This window comes from Falco cherrug, chromosome 1 (genome assembly GCF_023634085.1).
Source record: "Falco cherrug isolate bFalChe1 chromosome 1, bFalChe1.pri, whole genome shotgun sequence".
NCBI classification, from domain to species: Eukaryota; Metazoa; Chordata; class Aves; order Falconiformes; family Falconidae; genus Falco; species Falco cherrug.
The window spans coordinates 126,642,504-126,662,120 of NC_073697.1; the positions used below are offsets into that span (position 1 = coordinate 126,642,504).

Genomic DNA, 19,617 nt, shown 5'->3' on the forward strand with positions numbered 1-19,617 from the left:
AAGGGTTTCACCTGCCCGTGCTGGGCTCACACGCCTCTCTGCAGGCTGCAAAGCACAAACAGGCAAGGAGGAGTTGCTATTTATGCCTGACTCACAGTATCGCTCTGGGAGAACTGTAAGGGCTATTGTGGGCCCTTCCCTACCACACCCAGCCAGGAGCAGGCAAACAGGTTGTGCCACATCCCTCCCACTGCTGCCGGCACCGCAAGCCCTGCGCAGGAGCCAGCTGCCCCTCCAGAAGGCAGAGCAGTGGGAGCCCATCTCACAGGGTTTTTGCTTTTGAGTTTCAGAGCCTAAAGATATTTTTTTCCCCCTTCACTCTTGAGTTAGATATGAGCCATTTTTAATAAAAATACCAAACAATTCATTGGCAAAGGAGCCAAAGCGCCCCAAGCCAGAACATGTTGATGCCTGAGCAGGGCTGAAGCAGCCCAGCCTGCCCTGCAAGGGCAGCAGGAGCTGGTCCCCAGCCGCCGGCCACCAGCTCCTGCTGCCACTGGCATCAGCTCGGAGCAGGGATGTGCTGTCAAGCAAACAGCACTTCATCCTCACCAGCATGGCTCCTTGCTCCTCTAAGACAGGGGAGGCAGCACCATTGGAGTCACTCGCCACCAAGATCACTTGCTTTGGAGATTCAAACCCCAAATAAAGAGCATGAAAGGATGAAGCAAGGAGCCCAGGGGCTCAGCTCCTCCACTATTTGACACTGTGCTGGGCTTCCTTCTGTTGCTTTTCATTAAGGCAGACGAGGAAAGGTGACTGTGCCATCAAGGCAAGTAACGAAGCTGGCAGAAAAGGTATATTAGCTCATTAATGAGAAAAAGCAACAGACAGTAACAGGGCAAATTGTTTGAGCTCCAAAACCCTAAGAAAAAAAATAAATCTGCTTTTCAATGGCTGGTTAAATGCTGTTACCTGAATCCTTTGATGCCCAGCAAGTACTTGAACCCGCGTGGGGGGATGTGCCCATACCAGCACATACCCAGGGCAGATGAAGATGTGAAAGCACTGGGCGCCCAAGGACCCTGCCCCAGACACTGCTCTGACACAGGCACCCATTTCACCCCTCCTGGACTTTGCTAAGCACAACTGCCTGCTGGACAGGAGAGCTCCATCAGTTTGGGGGCTTTCTTTGGGAGTGGGGTGGACAGCATCAACCTTGTGCACATTATTAACAAAGCACTGCTTCAGGGTGGAATCCTGCCCCGCCGGACTTGGCAGAGCAGGGCGCTCAGCCTAGCAGTTACCAGTTCCCCTTTCAGCACCAGTTTCACTCCATTTTCCACCAGCTGCAGCACTGCCCCCCACCCCCAGCTCGGGCACATCCCTGCTGCTGCAGGGCTGCCTCCCCCTGTCCTGTAAACACCGACCGGCAATAACTCTGCTCGCACATCACAGAGGGGTTTGGGTTGGAAGGGACCTTGAAGATCATCTAGTCCAAGCACCCACCGTGGGTTGGGATCCCTCCCACCAGCCCAGGCTGCCCCCAGCCCTGTCCAGCCTGGCCTTGGCCACTGCCAGGGATGGGGCACCCACAGCTGCTCTGGGCAGCCTGGGCCAGCACCTTGCTGCCCTGACTGCAAAGAATTTCTTCCTTATATCCAATATAAGTATCATGTGCTGAAGGCCTGATCAAGCCAAATGTGAAGCAGAAGCGCGCTGTTGAGAACTTCTGCAATTTTTTTCCTCTTCCCTCATATTAACATGTCTCTATCCAAGTTCAGACCCAGCACGTGCCACGGACAAGCCCAAGCCCCAGCAAGAAGCAAGTCACAGCCCAGCCCCTCACCCAGACAAGGAGGTTCTGGCTTCAACAGTGCCGACACTCCACTGCAGGGCAGCCCAGGGAAGATCCCGGTGCCTGCAGCGGGAAGGATGCAAGTGTGGGGAAACAATCGCCCCACTGCGCTGATTCATCTATTTCCTCTTCAAAAAGGTTTCACTTATCACAGCCCCAAAGAATGGTACCAATTTGTTGATGTTATATTAGCAACTCATCAGCATTATAATGATCAGCTCTGTTTGCAGCTGCTGCTTTAACCCAGCTTGGCAAAGCTTAAAACATTTTATTTATTTATTGAGAGACAAGGTAAAAACCAAAAAGCAAAAGCTTCCTGAGGCACCCTGACTCAGGCAAGTTCAATGACACATTTCAGTAATTGGTTCCCTCAGGCTGAGCAGTTGCCATTGACGATTTTACTACGGACAGATTAAAGACCTGGGTGACCTGTGATGCCCCACGTTCCAGCAGCCACCCTGGATGCCTACAGATCATGTATCTGTATCATGATGTACAGACCAGTGAGTCCCTTAGCGCCCAGCTGCTCTGGCAGCAGCTATATTGGTGGCGCAGGATTAATTAGCAGAGAACACAACTGCACAGCCCTCACATTGACCAGCCTGCAGGCACCCGGCTCAGACCCACCTGAACCCATCCAGCACACCAGTGGCCCTGGGAGGGGAAGCAAGCACCTCCAGGACCCAGGGCTGGCCACACAAGAGGCTGTGCCCCTTCCTACAAGCCTGCCAAGCTCACAGCATTGCCGATGGACATCAGGAGCCAGCCCACAGACACACAACGGCCCCTCCACCCCTCCCCAAAGGTTGGAGCATCCCTGCCAGAGCACATCCCAGGCACAGTGCCTGGGCACACAGCAGGTAGGCATCCATGGGAGATGTCACCACTGAAGGTGAAACCCAAACGTTCCACACAGCTGCTATGCGTTAGAAACTCCAGCCAGGCAACATGCTCATCACAGATGCTCATTTAACAACCCTCCACCATTACTTACCCAAACACAGGTTGGTGAGAACAAGCCTACTGCTATGGCAGTCTGCGTTTCATCGCAAGGTTTGAAGGCAGTGAAAAGGCAAGGCAGACAGCAGCAGGGCCCCTCTTTCTGAGGCAGGCAGCACAGTTTTTAAGAGGTCTTCCTTGCATTTCTGCACCCTTCACAAGCCCATTCCTACAGGTGCCTTCCCTAAGAGAACTACACAGCTTGGAGGCCAAGTGCTGAACTCCTGAGAAAATTTCTCGGGAAAATTAGGCCTTTTAACAGAATCACAGGTGGAAATGCAGGTCCAGAGCATCCAATTCTCCACCAGCACAAAGCTGTTACCCAAAAGCCATTAAGTGCATTGTTAAGCCCAATTTTGAAATGATCAAACAAGATTGCTGCTGCTCTCCCACCCACGAGCTCGTTGACCCAGGCAGAGGGACCCCACTGCAGGGACACCAAGCCTCATCCATCAAGCACAAGGATTTCCTGGAGCTCAGCTTCACTTTTTCTGGCTGCTGCTCTGGCAGGATCCCAGTGGGCATCGGGCGCCACAGCCACCACCGACCCAGTGGTCCCCCATCACACACCAAACACTGCAACAACCTTTGACATTTGCAGGATCTATATCTGCATCTCTGCTGCTGCAGGAAGCATCTACCCAAAACTGCAAATCCAATTAACAGATTAATCCCTCTATCCCGGAGGATTCAGTGCAGCAGAAAGCCTCCAAACCACGCCGCCGCCAAGAGCGGGGCCAGACCAAGGTGCTGCAGGGAGGGCAAGACTCCGAACTTGCCTGGGCAGCCACAGGCACCCCACCAGGCTGCTCTGCTCCTCACCAGGAGCCACCATGCTGGCCGCCCCACCAGGCTGGTGGCACCCAGGTTCTATGCAGCATTGTGGACAGGACCAGGCTCTGTGCCCAGCTCTACCCCGCATCCCTCTGCGATGCTCATCAGTGCTTTAACAGCTGTACAGAGACAGTTTAAACCTCTTGAAGCCCAGCACCCTGCACGGACACCAAACAGCTGGACCACGAACGTGCCACTGGTCCCAATTTTATTCTGCAAGTTGTGGATCAGAAGCAAGCCACTGCCTGCCAGCAGCTCCCTTCAGCTCAGCAATGGTCAACTCACCACTGCACGGCTTGTCCCTTCACAGCACCGCGCTCTAGCCAGAGCAGCTTTCACTAACCCAGGAGGACCTTCAAGAAAACCAGCTGCTAAACAAAAATCCACCTCTAGCCCTGACGGGGTGTCATGCAGGTGCTGCTCGGCCCCAACACCCCAGGGCGCTCCCAGCCTGCTGGAAACCACCTCCAGCCCCACTCACCAGGCACACACTTCCTTGCAGAAGAAAATCCTTTCCCATGACTTTGCCATGGCCTAGTTTTCAAGTGGGACAAAAGAAACTACATTTTGAGCAGCATCCAAGGGACCTATGCAGGAGCCAGACAAGGGCCGAAGTCACCCGAATGCTCACACACATGAGACAGGAGCTCCTCAGCAGCGCCTACAAACCATCCCCGGAGCAAGCCTGGAGCAACCTTCCCCACTCAGACACCAGCACTCCTGCTCTTCACACCAGCTTCTCAGCTTCCCAAAAGCCACCACTGCAACCATAGAACATGTGAACAGCAGCATAAGAAACCTCTCTTGAAGAGGAACTGTGGGTCTAACCCTCCATGTGCCAGAAGCTGGGCAGCAGCCTGGAGAGCAGAGCAGGGAGGGGAGCAGCTTCCCTGCCATCCCTCCTGGGAATGCCACCACAAGCCAATGCCCGCTGCCACCGCTGACCCGGATCAGCCCCCCGGGGCTCACTCCCCCAGCCCACTGCCAGAGGGGTCCCACAACCCGGCTTCTCCCCCACTGCCCGCACAGCACCGGGGGCTGCTGCAGGGCACAGAGCAGCTGCAGCTCCGCCAGGCACAGGAGGCTTCCCCAGGTGGTTGGAAGCATAAAGCTGCTCAGCTGACAGGGAACCGCACGAACTGGCTCACAGCAAACCTCTGCTGTGCGGGGACAACTGACAGCTACACCTTGGGTCTGGTCAGGGCATCACTTTAGTTAAAACCCCCCAAGAAAACAGACTTTGAACATCCCAAACCTCAGCAATGGGGTTCAGACAGAGGTATGCCCCCACCAGACGCTCGTACCCAAAAACTCAAGCCACAGAGCCGATTACAGCTCAAATACTTTATTATCACCAGGTTTTCCATTACCACCCAGGATTATCCTGTCTACACACTGTCGCTAAAATCTGATGGAGAATTTACAAAAAATGTGAAGTGCTAAGCAGCTGGTGAGCAGAGACCCAAGCTGGGAGGCAGTGCACTGGCAGCCTGGATGTTTTCAGCACGACAAATGTACAGCATCACTGCCATCGGAGGAGCCTGTGTTTAAAAAAAGCCAGCACAGAGCCGAACAAGCTGTGCTGGACAGCCAGCACGTGCAGCTGGGGACCAGCACTTCTCCAGTGCCCAACTTCAAGAGCAACTCCTTGGAGTCACAAGTGCTACTGGAGAGGTGACAGCAGGAAAACATGACCAGCTTTGAGTGCCAAGAGCCGGAGCAGCTCTCCTGGCACAGGACAGCCTCCAAGTGCCCACTCAGCTCCCCAGGGTGCTGCAAACCACCCGGAGCTCCCAGCCCCCAGCCGTGCTGCATCACCCAGGGGGTGCAGAGCCCTCCATAGTCACCCCAACACAGGCAGCATCACTGCAGCACAGGCAGGGGAGCCAGAGCACAGATGTGGCTGCCTTAACCACATGTTAGACAAGGGGTCTGCAGTATTTCAGGTTCTTCTGACATCTCCTGTCCCAGAAATGAGATCAGAAACGCATCCACATTTAGAAAAGGGAAACAAAAACCTCAGGTTCTTTTCTATGGAGGCTGGGAAGAGATGCAAGCTGCAGTCCCAACCAGAGCATCCCAGAGTCCTGCCTGGCATCTTGGAGCAGCTTTCCCTGTCCTGCTGCTCATGGTGGAAACCACCTGCACAGGGAGGGAGCGGCAGGGGCACTGCACTGATGGAAGTGGCAGTTGTGAACATCCTCACTTGCTGTGGCCTTTAGTAAGAAATGAAACAACACAGACCCCAACGCCCCTTTCCTCCTTTCAAGCACTATCAGCAATCACAGTGCAGGGACTGATAATGTAAAGGTGTTCCCAGGAAAAGCCATACCTTTGGTGAGCACAGCCACAATCTAAAGCATTTTTTAGCCCCTGTTTACACATCCTGCTGGGAGGGGGGTGTGTCCCCAGCTGTTATCAGCTCCAGTAAACTGCAGCCAGAAATTTTATCTTAACTTTCTCCTGCACAGAGCAGCTGCCACAATAAATATCAGCAAGATCAACAAGGCCAGAGGCCCAAGGAGCAGCCGCTCATCATGGCTCAGGGCAGAGCAGGAGCTGCCAGGATTTGCCCTTGGATGCGCTCACACCAAGAGTGGAAGGTGCAGTAACATGGAAACATTTTAACCCCCCAAACACTTGAGCCATGCAGTGAATGCACATCAGGAGCCCGCAGGAGGGCACTAAGGATGCCTGTTGTCAAACCACCAGCCTTAGGCAAGGAAGCAGGACCACCAGACTACCCCAAAGCTAGGTTTTAAGTGTGGGCAAAGCCTTTTTTTTGGGCTTTTTTGTGGATTTGTGGTCCTCAAGCTCCTGCCCTCACCCAGCTGAGCCACCTCTGACAGGGCTTCCCAAGCTGTCACCTCCAGGAGGACAGAGCTGCTGCACCTTTCACCCCGCCAGAGGGGGAAGTAGCCCCCAGTAAGGTCTGCACAGCCTTTACAATCTCAGTTGCTGCATGCAGTGCACACAAGGCTTTTGTTTTATTTATTAAACAGAAACAGATTGCTATAGGCAGCCTTAATCCAAGTGATGGAATCTGTTTCCATAGACACTTACTGCTTCCCCATCAAAATTCAGACACAGGCAGCAAGCTGTGCATGGCCGAGCTGGAGCAGCCTGTGGCTGGGGGTAAGTGGCACCTGATACAGCACCACCAAAGCCTGACCCCTCCGAGGGGCTGGTCACTGACAGCTCCATCAGCTTTAGAGTCATTTCAGCTCAGCCTCTTCTCTGTTAATTGACTGCCTCAGAGAGATTGTGTTAATGAGGAGTTTGCTGTCTCCTGGCGCAGTGATATGGTGAACCAGACCTGCAGAAGGGGCTGAGGGGAAGAGGGGTTCACCTGGGACTGCAGGGGCAACGAGACCAAAACCCATCCCAGCCTTACAAGAGCCTTAACAAGAGGCAGCAGCATCCCTGGGGGAGGTGGAAGAGCCACCTTGAGCCACGTCTGCGCAGATGTGGGGCAGCTCAGGGGGAGATCACAGGAGCCATGTCTGAGCCATGGGGAAGCTGGAAAAGCAGCTCCCAAATGACTTACCAGAGGAGTAAGCATTAAAAAATAAAAAGGGAAAGGAGGCACCAAGCATCACAGCTCATGTCTGCCGCAACTCCCATCGACTGAGCAAGCACGAGTCCCCAGCCGTGTGGCACAGGGAAGCTGCACAGACAGCATGCAGCAGGTCCTGCAGCAGCTCTGCTGTGTTCAGGGGGGATCAGGGTTAAATGCAGCCCCCACCGCACACGGCCTGAGCGCTGGGTGCTGCCAGGAGAAACCCTGCTTTGGTACGGCTGACCTGTCCCTTGCCCACACCGCTCCTGCTCCCCTGTGTCATCCCTTCCCCTTCAGAGGATGAGGATGGGCAGCACCACCTCAGCCCCCAAAGCAAAGTTGGTGCTTTTGCAAAGCACTTGCCTTTGCAAAGCAAGACAAAAATGCCAGCAAAGCTGCTTTCTGCAAATGCTTCCTCTTTGCAAACACCACAAGCTGACAGTGCCCCAAAATCCTGACACTAAGAATAGCAGGCTTTTTTTTTTAAAGCTACATTAACAGCAGATACAGAGGCACTTTTACCATTCACATAAGGCAGTATCAACTCCAAATTGAGCTTGCTATCTCCGTCTACAGCAAAAATCTAGTTTCATTCCTGTGCTCGGAGTGTGCTCCGGACTGCAACTCCATTTAGCAGTACATTGGTGACTTACCCAATTCTTTAGATCCCTGGCTTTCACTGGCCAACTCTCCCATCTTAACCAGAGCATCAAAGTATCCTTTTGCTGCATACGTCATACCTAAAAGCATAAAAAAAATGCAGGTTATGTTCTCTTTAATGGCTATTATAACTCCTGTGGCACTGCATAGATGCTAGGCACTAAAATAGACATTACTTCAAAGGGCTTAACCCCACAGGGAGGGACTAGACAACAAACAAGAAAAATGAGTGAAGAAAGAAGAAAGCTCGAGCAGCGAGATTACAGGGCTATTTAGGAGAAAAAAGGTACATGCAGGACCTAGGTGGTTTTCATTCCAGCGTAACCATCAGCCTGCGTAATGCTGCTCAAGAAAATCACTGTGGAATAATTGAATATCACAGACTTTCATTATAGTTCAGTCTTGTTTGTTGACATTCCAGCTACACACTCCACTTTAATCAGATAAGCAGGGGGTTTCCTCTAATCACAAGAACATGTTGTACAGCTTTAGCTCAACACCATCAAATTATGTGCTGAAGCCTCTTCCAGCATGATTTACTGATTAAGACACTTCCTTCAGATGCCCCCACAAGCTCAGAGATCCAAAGTAAAGGATGACCAAAGACAATTTTAAAAGTTACAGGAAGATCTTGGTCTTCAAAGCACATTCACAGCAGGGATGAGAGAAAAATAGAAAACAAGTGATCATACTGGTTATCCACAAAATGCTGCAGTTACACTGTGTCCAGCTTAAGTGGTGATAAAACAGCATGTTACAAACGCACTCCACTACCCGGGTAATTAAAAACTGCATTATTGGTATAACGTTTCAGAAGAACAAATAAAAAGCGGTTCCAAGCGCAGCCTCTTCTCCCCTATCTCCTTTCCTCCCCTCCCTGCTGCCCGCACCCGCTGCAGACCCAGCAGGGAGGCAGCAGGCAGAAGCACCCCCAGACCCGGAGCCCCTTGCCTCGTTAGCATCATTAGGGATGGCTGGGAAGCGCTGCTGCTTGTAAGGGTGCATGAAGTGCCCTATCCCTGGGGGATCAGAGTCCACCGCCCCTGTGCGGCCAACCGGGACAGACGGGCACTTCCCACATTACGGCCAGTTGATCCATTAAAAAAAAATCTAGTTAAAAACTGCCAAGAATCAGGCAGCAAGCAGCATGACAGGGAGCACCTGCACCTGCAAACAGCAAGGGGTCTGCACCTTAGGAGATCCTCACTGAACCATCCAGGAACCCTTTGACTTGTGGGAAATAACATTTGCCCAAGGCACAAAGCAAGGCGGCACAGATCCTTCACAAAGGTCATATTGCAACATGGGACACCAAAATATTTTTTCCCACCGACTTAAGACTGTGACAGCCTCCTCCCTTACAGGCATTTCCACTGAGCCAATTAAAAAAATAAAATCCAGGAGACTTGCAGTGCAGCTCTGAAGCAAGCAGAGCCCTCCCCAAAAGCAAGCAGCTGCCTGCGGTCGAACACAGCCTGCCCTAAACCTCCCCAGGACCAAGCTGAGGGAGGCCCAGGCAGTATGCAAAGTCATTTTAAGTCAAAACAGTCCTTTTTATGGTTTTCATCAATTCACAGTTTTACTTTTGATCACTTAAATCTACGCCTCCCTGATGGCTCCCAATCGGACCCTGTGCTCCTAGCCGAGAGCTGCCACCAGTATTTTTAGATTTTTCCCTCTCTTCCAAAGTGTTCTGGGCAATTTGAACAATCCAGTAACACATCTTTTAAAGAGAACTTAAAATTATCTTAATTATAAATATTTTAAAATAACATTTAAAGAGAAACTGGTTGGAAGTGTGTTATCCAGCTATCGCCCAAGCTTTTATCGCTTGAATCCTTTTCACATCCGTGGCCACAGCACGCACGTGCCTCACGTGTCCTAATGCCGTGAGCTCTGCATCAAGGTCCAAGAACCATCTCCCCACTTTCCTCCCCTCACTCTCCTTGGGAACAAAGAGCATCCCAAGTCTGTTTTCCAAGCTTCCCTCCCTTCCAAAGCCACACTGTCCAGCCAGACCCTCACCAGCCCCGCAGCCTCCAGCATTTCCACAATAAATGCGTCAGCAGCTCAGTTTCACTTACTTGCTAAGGCTTTTTCATAGGTCTTCCCCATAGAAATGAAATTCCTGAGGCTGGGATTGAACTGCTCCATGATCGTCTAAAGGAAAAAGAAGAACATCGCTGGGGTTAGCAAAGATGACCGGGAGCTGGACAGAGCAGCTCCGCACCCGCCCGGGGCAGCCAGCTTTACACCGAGAGCCTCCAGCAGAGCCATGTATTGCAAATAACACACAAAAGCGACTAAAGGGCAAGCACCTTGTGATCTGGGGCACGTCAGGAGCCAGGGATGAGGGCAGTGCAGGATTCACCCAACGCCAAACCCAGCACGGCTGTAAGGGCTGTTGAACACAGCCAGGATGGCAGCTGAAGGTAGCAGCCCCTGCTGCGCCTCAGGCCATGCCTGCTCCAGCCCCGGTGAGAAGCTCCAGCAGCTGCTGCAGGCACTGCCCTGGCAGGCAGAGCCGAGCCTGGCGCGGCCGGGGGGTGATGCCCCAGGTACCCTCCCTTCATCCCACAGCTTCCCTGAGGGCCACCAAACTTGGGTTTTGAACGCCACAAGGTAGAGGGTCAACAACAAGGTGGCTCTGCAGCGTCCCTGTAGGAGATGCCTTGTGCAGGTGCTTCACCATGAGAAATAAACAAATGCCCCAACCATGAAATTATCAGATATGGCAAATAGAACCATAATAACACCTCAGGTGGCTATTTGAGACTGCAGGCAACAGCCCTCAGAGCAGCGGCAAAGTTGACCCGAGTTCCAGGAGATGATGGCTGGTGATGTCCTGCTCCTGGGGCACAGCCCTGGAGAGCAGCATCACCTCGGTCATCACAGACAAGCAGGAAGGGCTGAAGAGCAGTATCCAAATCACGCCCAAGGAGCCGAAGCCAGAACAAAGCTACTGTCATCCCCACTGAGCTGGTCCCAGCCACGGCTGAAGCCACACGCAATGAATTACACCTCTGTCTCAAAGCACTTGGTGTCACTTTCCACCTGCCTATAGATGCATAAATTAGGGTGTCGGTGAACACCAGAAGCTCTGTCTGACAGCTTTTCCTCCCTCGCTTTAAGGTCCTTATTTAAACACGGAGTGGGGAAGGAATAATCGGATCACAAAGAAGAACAGCTCTTTGTACTTGGCACAGCCACGGCTGGCCCTCCCTGGCCAGAGCTATTCAATCCCCGGTGCCGATAGCATCTCTAGAACCAGACACTGATTCCCAGGCCAGCTGCGGCGGAGACAACAGAATCTCCATTCTCCCCCCACAAATCCCACCTCCGGACCAAGCCTGGCTGCAGCGGAGCAGCCCCGGGGCCAGTCCCAAGCCACATCAGGGACGCCCCTTGCCCTGTCCCCACAGCCCTCCACCAAAGGCACAGCCAGGGAATGGAGTTTAATGCCTAAAGGTCCCCGCGCAGCCCAAGCGGGGTTGCACCGGCGTCCCCCCCCGGGAAGCATGGGCTCTACAGCCCCATGCTGCTGGCAGCGTCCCATCCCGGGAAGGGGAGGGAAGATGACAGACAGACACTTATGGCGAATAAGCTGATTAAGCATCTGTCACCTCATCTGAAACTGGCCAAACACTATAAAGCTCATTTTCTGCCAGAGGCATTTTTATCCCGAATTCCTGCTGCCTGGCCTTTGCAGAATGTGACAGTTCAATTTTCTTCCGCAGGTGCATGTGTGCAAGACTCAGCCAGCACCTTCCCTGGCTCAATACAGCCATTTTATAATTTCTGTGAGCAGGAACCTGTGCAGGACACCAGCTCAGTGTTCCAGCACCGAGGCACTGGTATTCGTCGGCAGGAAAAATCCTTTTATCCCTCCAAGGAGCATAGGGTAGCAGCCCTGCTCCCGGCTGGAGCGGTGGGCTAAGGATGGCTGTGCCGAAGCACCAACCCACCCCAAAAGCCACCATCCCACCACCCCAACAGCTCTCGGTGCTTTTGGGTCTGCCCCACACCACCACACAAGCCTGCAAAGAGCAGAAGAGGATTGCAGAGTTCTTGCAGGCAAGCACGAAGCTAATGAGAAACTTCAGTGCTAATTAAGGCTGCAGGTCAAGCTCCACCGCAGCACAGTGTGAGGGAAGCTGCTTTGGGGCAGCACAGAGCAGTTTAGCGAACACACTCAGCTTGAAAGGAGAAAATTAACCTGTAGCAACAAGCCACATAGTGAGTTGTTTTCTCTAATTGTAGGAGACAATTGTACAGGAGTTAATTAACACCAATGACTACTGCTCCATCTATTCAATGTCACGTCTAACTTTGGTCAAAAAAAAATCTACCTGTGTCGCCCCAGAAAGGAGCTGGGGTTGCTGCCCAGGGACAGAGCCATGGCCATGTCCCCAGCACCAGCAGAGCCGCGGCTGCAGCCTCCTCCACGCTCCAGCTCAGCCTGAGCAGTCTGAGGCTGTGTAACACTTAGGCAGAAGAAATATTGGCAGAAATTCTGTGGGGAAGTGATTTTTAAACAGTTTGCTAGGTTAAGTGCAGTAAGTGTTTATGTATATGTATGTATACATGTATATAAATAAAATTATTTTTGCAGCAGCAGCTGTGTAAACATATCTTCCTGAGGTACGGAGCTTAGTGAATCGATGACAGAACAGCACCTGCAGACAAAGTGCCGGTGACCAGCGGCCATCCCAGTGTGGGGCAGTGGCACAGATGGGTGCAGCCAGCGATGGAGAGCAGTGCCATGCCCGAGGGCTTACAGCCACCGAGCTGCTCTCTTGACCTGCAGGACTTGTGGGGTGGGATGGGATCAAGGAAATCCCCTTCCAAAATTCAGTGCATCTTCCCCAAACCGGAGGGAACCAAAGCACAGCTCAGCGCTGGCTGCTGCTGGCACCGCTTGGGGCAGGACCCTGCGCCCCACCGACCAACAACAGCTACCTTAAAACAATAAATATAGGGACAAAAGCCCCCCGAGAGGTCCCACTGACCAGCTGAAGAAGGGGGGAGGCGACCGCCTGCCAGCCAAATGAAATTCACCGAACCTCAGGAGGAAGTTTGCTGAAAGTGAATGTTTTTTAAGACATTGTCTGGGGACTCCAACAAAAACAGCCAGGCAGGATGAGGGCACTGAACAGGGCTCTTCACTCCAGAGATAAAAACGGAGTTTTTTCAAGCCTTCTTCTCACTCTCAGGGTGGGAAGGGAAGGTGACTCCAGAACTAACACACCTTCACATCCCCCCGCCAGGTGAGAAGCTGAAATGCCAGCAGCTGCTCAGGAGAAATACTGAAAAATAAACATTTTCATCACAAGACAGGCTTAGCAAGCACTCGCTTCCCACAGCCAGGTCAGGCAGCAGAGCAGCCCACACAGCAGGGAGGGCGGCAGCACTGCTCCCCCTTGGCTGCCAAGGTGAAGCTGGGCTTGCAGGACACTACAGAAAAGCTAATATTCAGCAAAATTCTGGTAATGGAAGCAAATCTCGTTCTCCCTCAAATTTTGCTCCATCAGCACCGCCCACAAGTTGTTTGCCTTCCACACACTGGCTGGGCAGAGTTTAGAAAAACACAGACAAAAAAAACCCTGGCAGCTAAAGGTTGAAAGGGCTTTGCTTTGTTCCACTGCACTAAATTCCCTGGGTAATACCACTCAGCTCTCTGGGATTGGCACAGCTTTATTTAGCTGCCAAAAATGAAACTAATGCAAAGCACAAGGTCTCCAGGACACAGTCCTACTGAATGAGGGGGGGAGAAGAGGCAACAGAAAACGAGGTCCCCGTCCCTCCCCTGAGCGCACTCCATGGCAAGGATGTACCAGCTGCTCCCACACCGTCACAGCCCGCCCAGAAGTAAAAGTTTAAACCTCCCCGCGGACAAGCTGGAAGTGGAGCTGGTTCAGGTTGTACCAGGTTTCTCCTGCATAGGACAGACCTGCATGACACCTTCAAGGCTTGAAAAACAATTTCAGAACAGGCTGCACAGCCCTCCCCAGCGCCATCCCCGCAGCCGCCCGGGCGGCTCCTGAAGCCAAACAGGCAGCAGCATGCCAAGCAGGAGCCCCCGTGCCCCGCCGAGGCAGAGGATGCTCAGCAGCTGTGCTCTGCTGGGCACCCAGGCTCCGCACCACCACCTCCGCACAGCTGTGGTAGGACCTCATGCCGCACGGCTGTGCTGGGCCATCTGCGGTTATGGTGCCGGACTTTGTGCCCTGTCCCCCGGCCGTGCAGCAACAGGGCAAAGGGACAGACAACAGGGGATTGAGGGGGAAGGAGGCTCCTAGATTTGACCAAGGGATGAGCGTCACCATGACTGCCTGGCTCTTCTCCCAGACAGCCTGGGCAGTGCTGCTGGGGACATCCCAGACACCCTGGTGAACACAAGTGATGGACTCTGAGCTAACCCCCACCTCGGTATTTTCCCGCTACCATTCCTTGCTGCCCCCACGCAGTGCTAAGGCACAATGGCTCCTTGCAAGATTGACGCTGCACACAGGCACGGGTGGCCTGGGCTCAGCCTGGCACCCACTGCTTTCCCGGGTGACTCATGGGTGACAGCAGGACCTCAGGTGGCCATGACAAGTGCCATCAGAGGGGGTTGCACCATGGGATGCTCCACTACACCAGTCACACAGCAAAAGTGGCTCAGCTATAAGGAAGTTTTAGTTTCTAAATGGGTCAGTCCTGCTCCTCCTAGAACACCTTTGTTATTTCTCTATTAATATTTAATTCCCAAACCCCAGCACTGCCTCCATCTCGGCTCATCCTGCCTCACGCCATCAGAAGGCAGCCCTGTCATTTTAAGAGCCAGGTTTCCGCTGGGAGGGAAACCTCGCTGGACTTGTTAGCAGGGCTGATTTTAATTGCTTACAACACACCCACCTTACAGCTCTGCCACTGGGAATATCCCCATCCATCCCCTTCCCTGGTATCTTGGTGCACCGTAACACACAACAGCAGCAGCGTTTCACAACCGGAGCTGCTGACAGCTGCGGTGCCACATCCCTCCCTCGCTGCTGGCAAGCCCACCTCCCCAAGCACTCCCCAAGCTCGCCGCAAGCCAGCGGGACCGGCCACATGGTTGTCCTCCGGCTGGGGTTCTCACGAGGTCCTGCCCCAAAGCCAGATGGCATGACCAGGGCTCAGCACAATCTTTCCTGGAGAAAGAGCTCAGGAGCAAGAGAACTGGCAGGGGGAAGCAGGGTCCCCATCTAAAGGTATTTAGTTTCTACTGGCTATCGTGCCAGAGGATGAAGGGATCCAAGTTTCAGGGCCAGAGCTCTGAACATCTTTGTAACCAGGGTCTGGGCTTGAAGGGAACTGGAAGGAGGACCTGGACGGCACACAGCACCCCCTGGGCAGCACCCTGTCAGTACCCACCAGCAGTCACCCTGCCAGGCAGCCCTGGGGCTGGGACCCCCGCTGCCGAGCTAGGAGCATCACCCAGCCCTGGCCCCTTCCCTGCAGACCCCCCGCAAGGGGCTCCACTCAGCCAAAGGCTTCAGCCCACAGAGCTCGGTGCAGGAGATGTCTGACATGCACTGGCCTGCAACATGAGCAGCACGGGAGTGAAACCTTGGCCACGAGCAGATTCAACACAACCAGGCACTGAAGGCAAAGCCAGCGGCTGCCTCCATCCCAGCGAGCAGCATCTCTCATCGGCAGCAGCTGCACGTGAAGCGATCTGGAGCACCTTTGGCAAGTCAGGAGCTACCTGCTTGTAACAGTTCTCAGTCAAGAAGTTTCAACAGTCTCGAGATGCAGCATCTCAGCAGAGGGCAGAGACCACGCACCCAGCCTGCAGCAGCATGGCACGCAGAGGGGACAGAGCAGCAGAAAGCGAGGGCAGCCCCACATCAGCACCCCAGTGCCAAGCCACGGGGCAGTGCGGGAGTAGAGCCCAGCACCCTGCAGCTGAACCAGCACCAACCCTCACTCCAAAGACTCTGATGCAGAGCCAAGACTCCTACAAAGATGCAAAACTCTGGCAAAAGCGCTTTGCCCTATAAAAACACCACAGCCCTGGGCCCTGCTTACCACAGGATAACAAGCCTGGCTTCCCCCCTGCTACCCTGAGCACAGTTATCGCTGGGAAAGGAATCCTGCAGTGCTTGACCCGCTCCCTCAGGACACAGGCAGACGGCACCCACTCCCCACGGGAGCAGGGTGCTGCCCTGGAAGCCATGTAGCAGTGTCACTGACCACAGCGATGCACCGGTCTGACCAGAGTCCTGGCACCCATCTGACAGGTTTCCTGCATCTGGGGTGCAAGAAGCCCCAACACAGGGAGTGGAGTGTGTGGACATGGGGGGTGGCACAGGCTGACTCCAGGGGCCAGCTCCTTCCTCCTGTCACACCGCATCATCCCTCTGCTGCCAAACACCAAACCACCCACAATTTCCCTTCCGATTCACTTGAGCAAGAATCACTCCCCTTCCCCTCTGGACTTGGAGATAACAAGGCAAGAGGCTGTTATGCTGGCAATAACATTTATTACAGTTGATGTGTAGCAAATTACTATCAGGAATTATAAGCCTGCATTTGTGCAAGACAATTAGGCTTCGAGTTTGGGGTGTTTTTAAGCAAACACCTCTTCAAACGCGGAGCTATTCACACACCATTACAAAACGATCTTCCACAGGAAGAAATAGCTTTAAAATGAAATGGAGGTTAGCCTGTAAATGGCAATAATCTAATCTGTCATAAATGAGACAGATTTGTCTTCAGGGGAAGGAAAGAATTGCCAGTCCCTTCCTTCCGCAAATAGACAGTCCCATGTGAGGGACGAGCAGTGCACAGGGAGCAGCCCAGGGAGCTGCCCTTCCACCAAGCCCTGCACCCACAGCCGGAGAGGTTTCACCCCCCCCAACCCCGTGCTCACAGAAGAGCCCAACAGCTGTGTTGCTACAACAGGGTCCTTGCGAGTGAATCAGCACCAGGGAAGGTGGGATTACATTGGTGGAAGGTGCCAGCAGCCTCCGTCTCCCTCTGTAATTACTACACATGTGTAGGCAGCTGCCTGTAGTGGCAGCATTGGCAAGGAGGCGGCTGACAGCTCCTCCACCATCTCATTAGCACAGTCACTCCAAGGGTGAGCGCTGGTTCTGGAAAATGATTACAATGGGCTTCCTGAGCAGAACGCCTTGGGAAAGCCTGCGTGGGAGAGGGTGCCTGGCACAGGGAGCAGCCGAGAGCTGCCTGCTCCAGACCTCCCAGGAGCCGGCTCGACCCCCTGGTCTGGCTGCTTCCAAAACCCCGGCGAGACAACAGCAGTGGCTGGAAGCAAGCACGTGGCAGCTGCCCATCCTGCACCCCTGCAGCTCGGGATGGGGTGGCTGTGAGGAGGCACCAGCCAAACCTCCCCAGCATCATCCTCCTTCCTCAGGGTTGTCACCTCCTGACCACAGTGGTGTTCAGGCTACAGTACAGGCCAGAAGAGCACAGACAAAGGAACAGGTAAACGGGCAGTGGGGATGTAAAGCACTGGGGATGGTTTTGGACTTGGGAGACTCCAAAGCTTATGGAGCTCCAGAGAATCCACACAGTCCCCGAGCCTCCAGCCCTCACACTGGGCTCCAGGAGGTTGCACAAGTCCTCAAAGAAACAGGCAAGCACTGGGTTCCTGCATGCACCCCATGCCACGTGCTTCCAGAGGCCAAGAAAAGCATTGTTATCTTCAGAGGAGGAAAGGCTCCTCATTCACTGCAGGGAATGCAAACGGAGTCAGGACCATCCTCCAGCTCCCAGCACAGCGATGGTGATGTTGGGTAACTCCATGAGATCTGCCTCCATGTCCTCACTCCCCACACCCTAGCTGCTCCCACTAAAATACCAAGAAGTTAAGTGTTCACTAATTGATGGAAACCTTTGGACTCCTCTCAAGTCCACCTTTGGCTCTTGGGGCCAAGAGGTCCCCATGCACCCTCCGCACTTCAGGCAGATCCACCAGGCTCCAATGGAGACAGTGCTGCTGCTTGCTCCGTGCCAAGGGCACCCTGCTCTGCCTCCAGACCCACAGCTCACACCGCGCAGGGACGATGAAGCTGGTGGTCAGAGGCAAGAGAAGAGCCCAGCCAGCATTCACCCATCACCCCTGGTTTCCTGGGGGAACAAGCTTCACCCAGCGCAGTCCGTACGATGGCACAAGCCACCCTGCACACTCCTTACAGCACAGCGCCCCGGAAAATTGTGACCTGCTCTGCAAACCTGTTATTAGTGCAGTTCTTCGAGGACAACACACCTCAAACAACTGAGCCACCAGCTGAAACTATTGCCAACAACTGTCCCCAGGCCAACCACACTGTCACCCGGTGGAGGGGACCAGCGGGGCTGGGTGATGGACCCCAGCAGCTCTCTGGGTTCTGGGACGTCCCAGGGCCAAGCTGTGCTGATGCCCCATGCTCAGCTCCCGGGAGTGACAGGGGTTACACCCCGCAGTGCCCAGCTCTGCCCAGGTCCGAGAGCAACCTGCACAGCAGGACCCTGGGTGCAGAGGGGGGAAGGGAGCCCCAGGCACCCAAGCCCCCAAAACCAGACAGCTCCATTCGCAGATCTCCTCTATGCTAAGAGCAGCCCAGATTTTGGGTGCCATTAGCTCTGTCCCAAGAGCATATGCCTCAGGATCCCCAAAACCGTGACTTTAGAACTTCAGTATTTTTTTATACTAAATTTTCCTATCACAGCTTTTTTTTTTTTTTCCCTGCTTGATGCTCCCAGGTAACTCAATCTGACTACTTAAGATGCAGGAAGTCATGCAAGCTTCCCAGTTTAACAAATGACATCCTGCACTACGTGTTAGGCTAGAGAGGTTTTATTAGACTTGTCACAGGACTCAGCAGAGCAGAAACCACTTCCTTCACAGGGAAAATTAAAGCACATAAATTATTTTATTTTTCTCATGGCCCTGGGAGCAAAGCAGAAAAAACCAAACCCGGAGATATTCCCAAACTCCAGCTATATGCAGGACGCGGAGACGGCTCCGACGCTGCCGGGTGCCGCCAGAGGCGGAGGGGCGCAGCGAGGGCCGGGGGGCTCTGCCCGCCCGTGGGACGGGGCGACCCACACGCAGGCTCCCCGCCCCCTCCCGCGGCGCCCGCACCCAGTCCCGCACCCGGCGCGGAGCGGGGGGGCCCCGCAGCCCCCGGGGAGGGAGCGGCCCCAGCCCCGCACCCGGCAGAGGATGGGCAGGGTGGGGGGTAAAATAAAAGGACACCCACCCCTCGCCCTCAAGCCGGGCAGCCCCCCCGCGGCGCTCACCTTGTAGACATTCTCGGTGAGCCGGTGCACCTCCTCGGAGCGGGACATGCTGGGCGGCCCGGGCAGCACCATGGGCGGGCGGCGAGCACCGGGGAGCGGCAGAAGCAGCGCGGAGCCGTGGCCGCGCCGCCTTTTATCGGCTGCCGGAGCCGCCACCGCCCCGTCCCGCCCCGCGGGGAGGGGCCGCCCCGGGCCGCCCCGGGCCAGACTCCGCCGGGGCGGGGGCTGCGGGCGCGGCGGCGGCCGGGGGCGGCCGGGGGCGCGGGGCCGGGCTCCCCCCTGTGACCCGCCGCCGGGACCCCCCTGCCCCAAACCCGTCCGCGCCACCTACCCCACACGTGCCCCGTCCCGTACCCCCTATCCCAGCCATGCCCCGTTCCTCATCCCATACCCCATCCCATACCCCCATCCCTGTCTCCCATCCCGTGCCCCATTCCCCATCCTGTACCCCCATACCCCACCCATGCCCCATATCCCATCCCGTGCCCCATTCGCC

General features: G+C 54.5%; 1 protein-coding gene across 6 annotated transcripts in view; it reads right to left on the minus strand.

Annotated features, from left to right (window-relative positions):
* The window catches only part of BAIAP2 (BAR/IMD domain containing adaptor protein 2), a 46,506-nt gene extending 27,260 nt beyond the window's left edge, over positions 1-19,246 (minus strand). For 3 of the 6 annotated variants that reach the window (XM_055696232.1, XM_055696256.1, XM_055696249.1), the window contains exons 1-3: positions 19,122-19,205; positions 9,935-10,010; positions 7,844-7,930 (exon numbers count right to left, since the gene is read on the minus strand). In XM_055696232.1, the coding sequence (XP_055552207.1) occupies positions 7,844-7,930; positions 9,935-10,010; positions 19,122-19,193 (235 nt within the window). In that variant the 5' untranslated portion in view covers positions 19,194-19,205. Of the gene's footprint in view, positions 1-7,843; positions 7,931-9,934; positions 10,011-19,121 lie in introns of all 6 variants that reach the window. The other 3 variants (XM_055696267.1, XM_055696264.1, XM_055696240.1) reach the window with 3 other exon arrangements.
* Between the last annotated feature and the right edge of the window lie 371 nt (positions 19,247-19,617).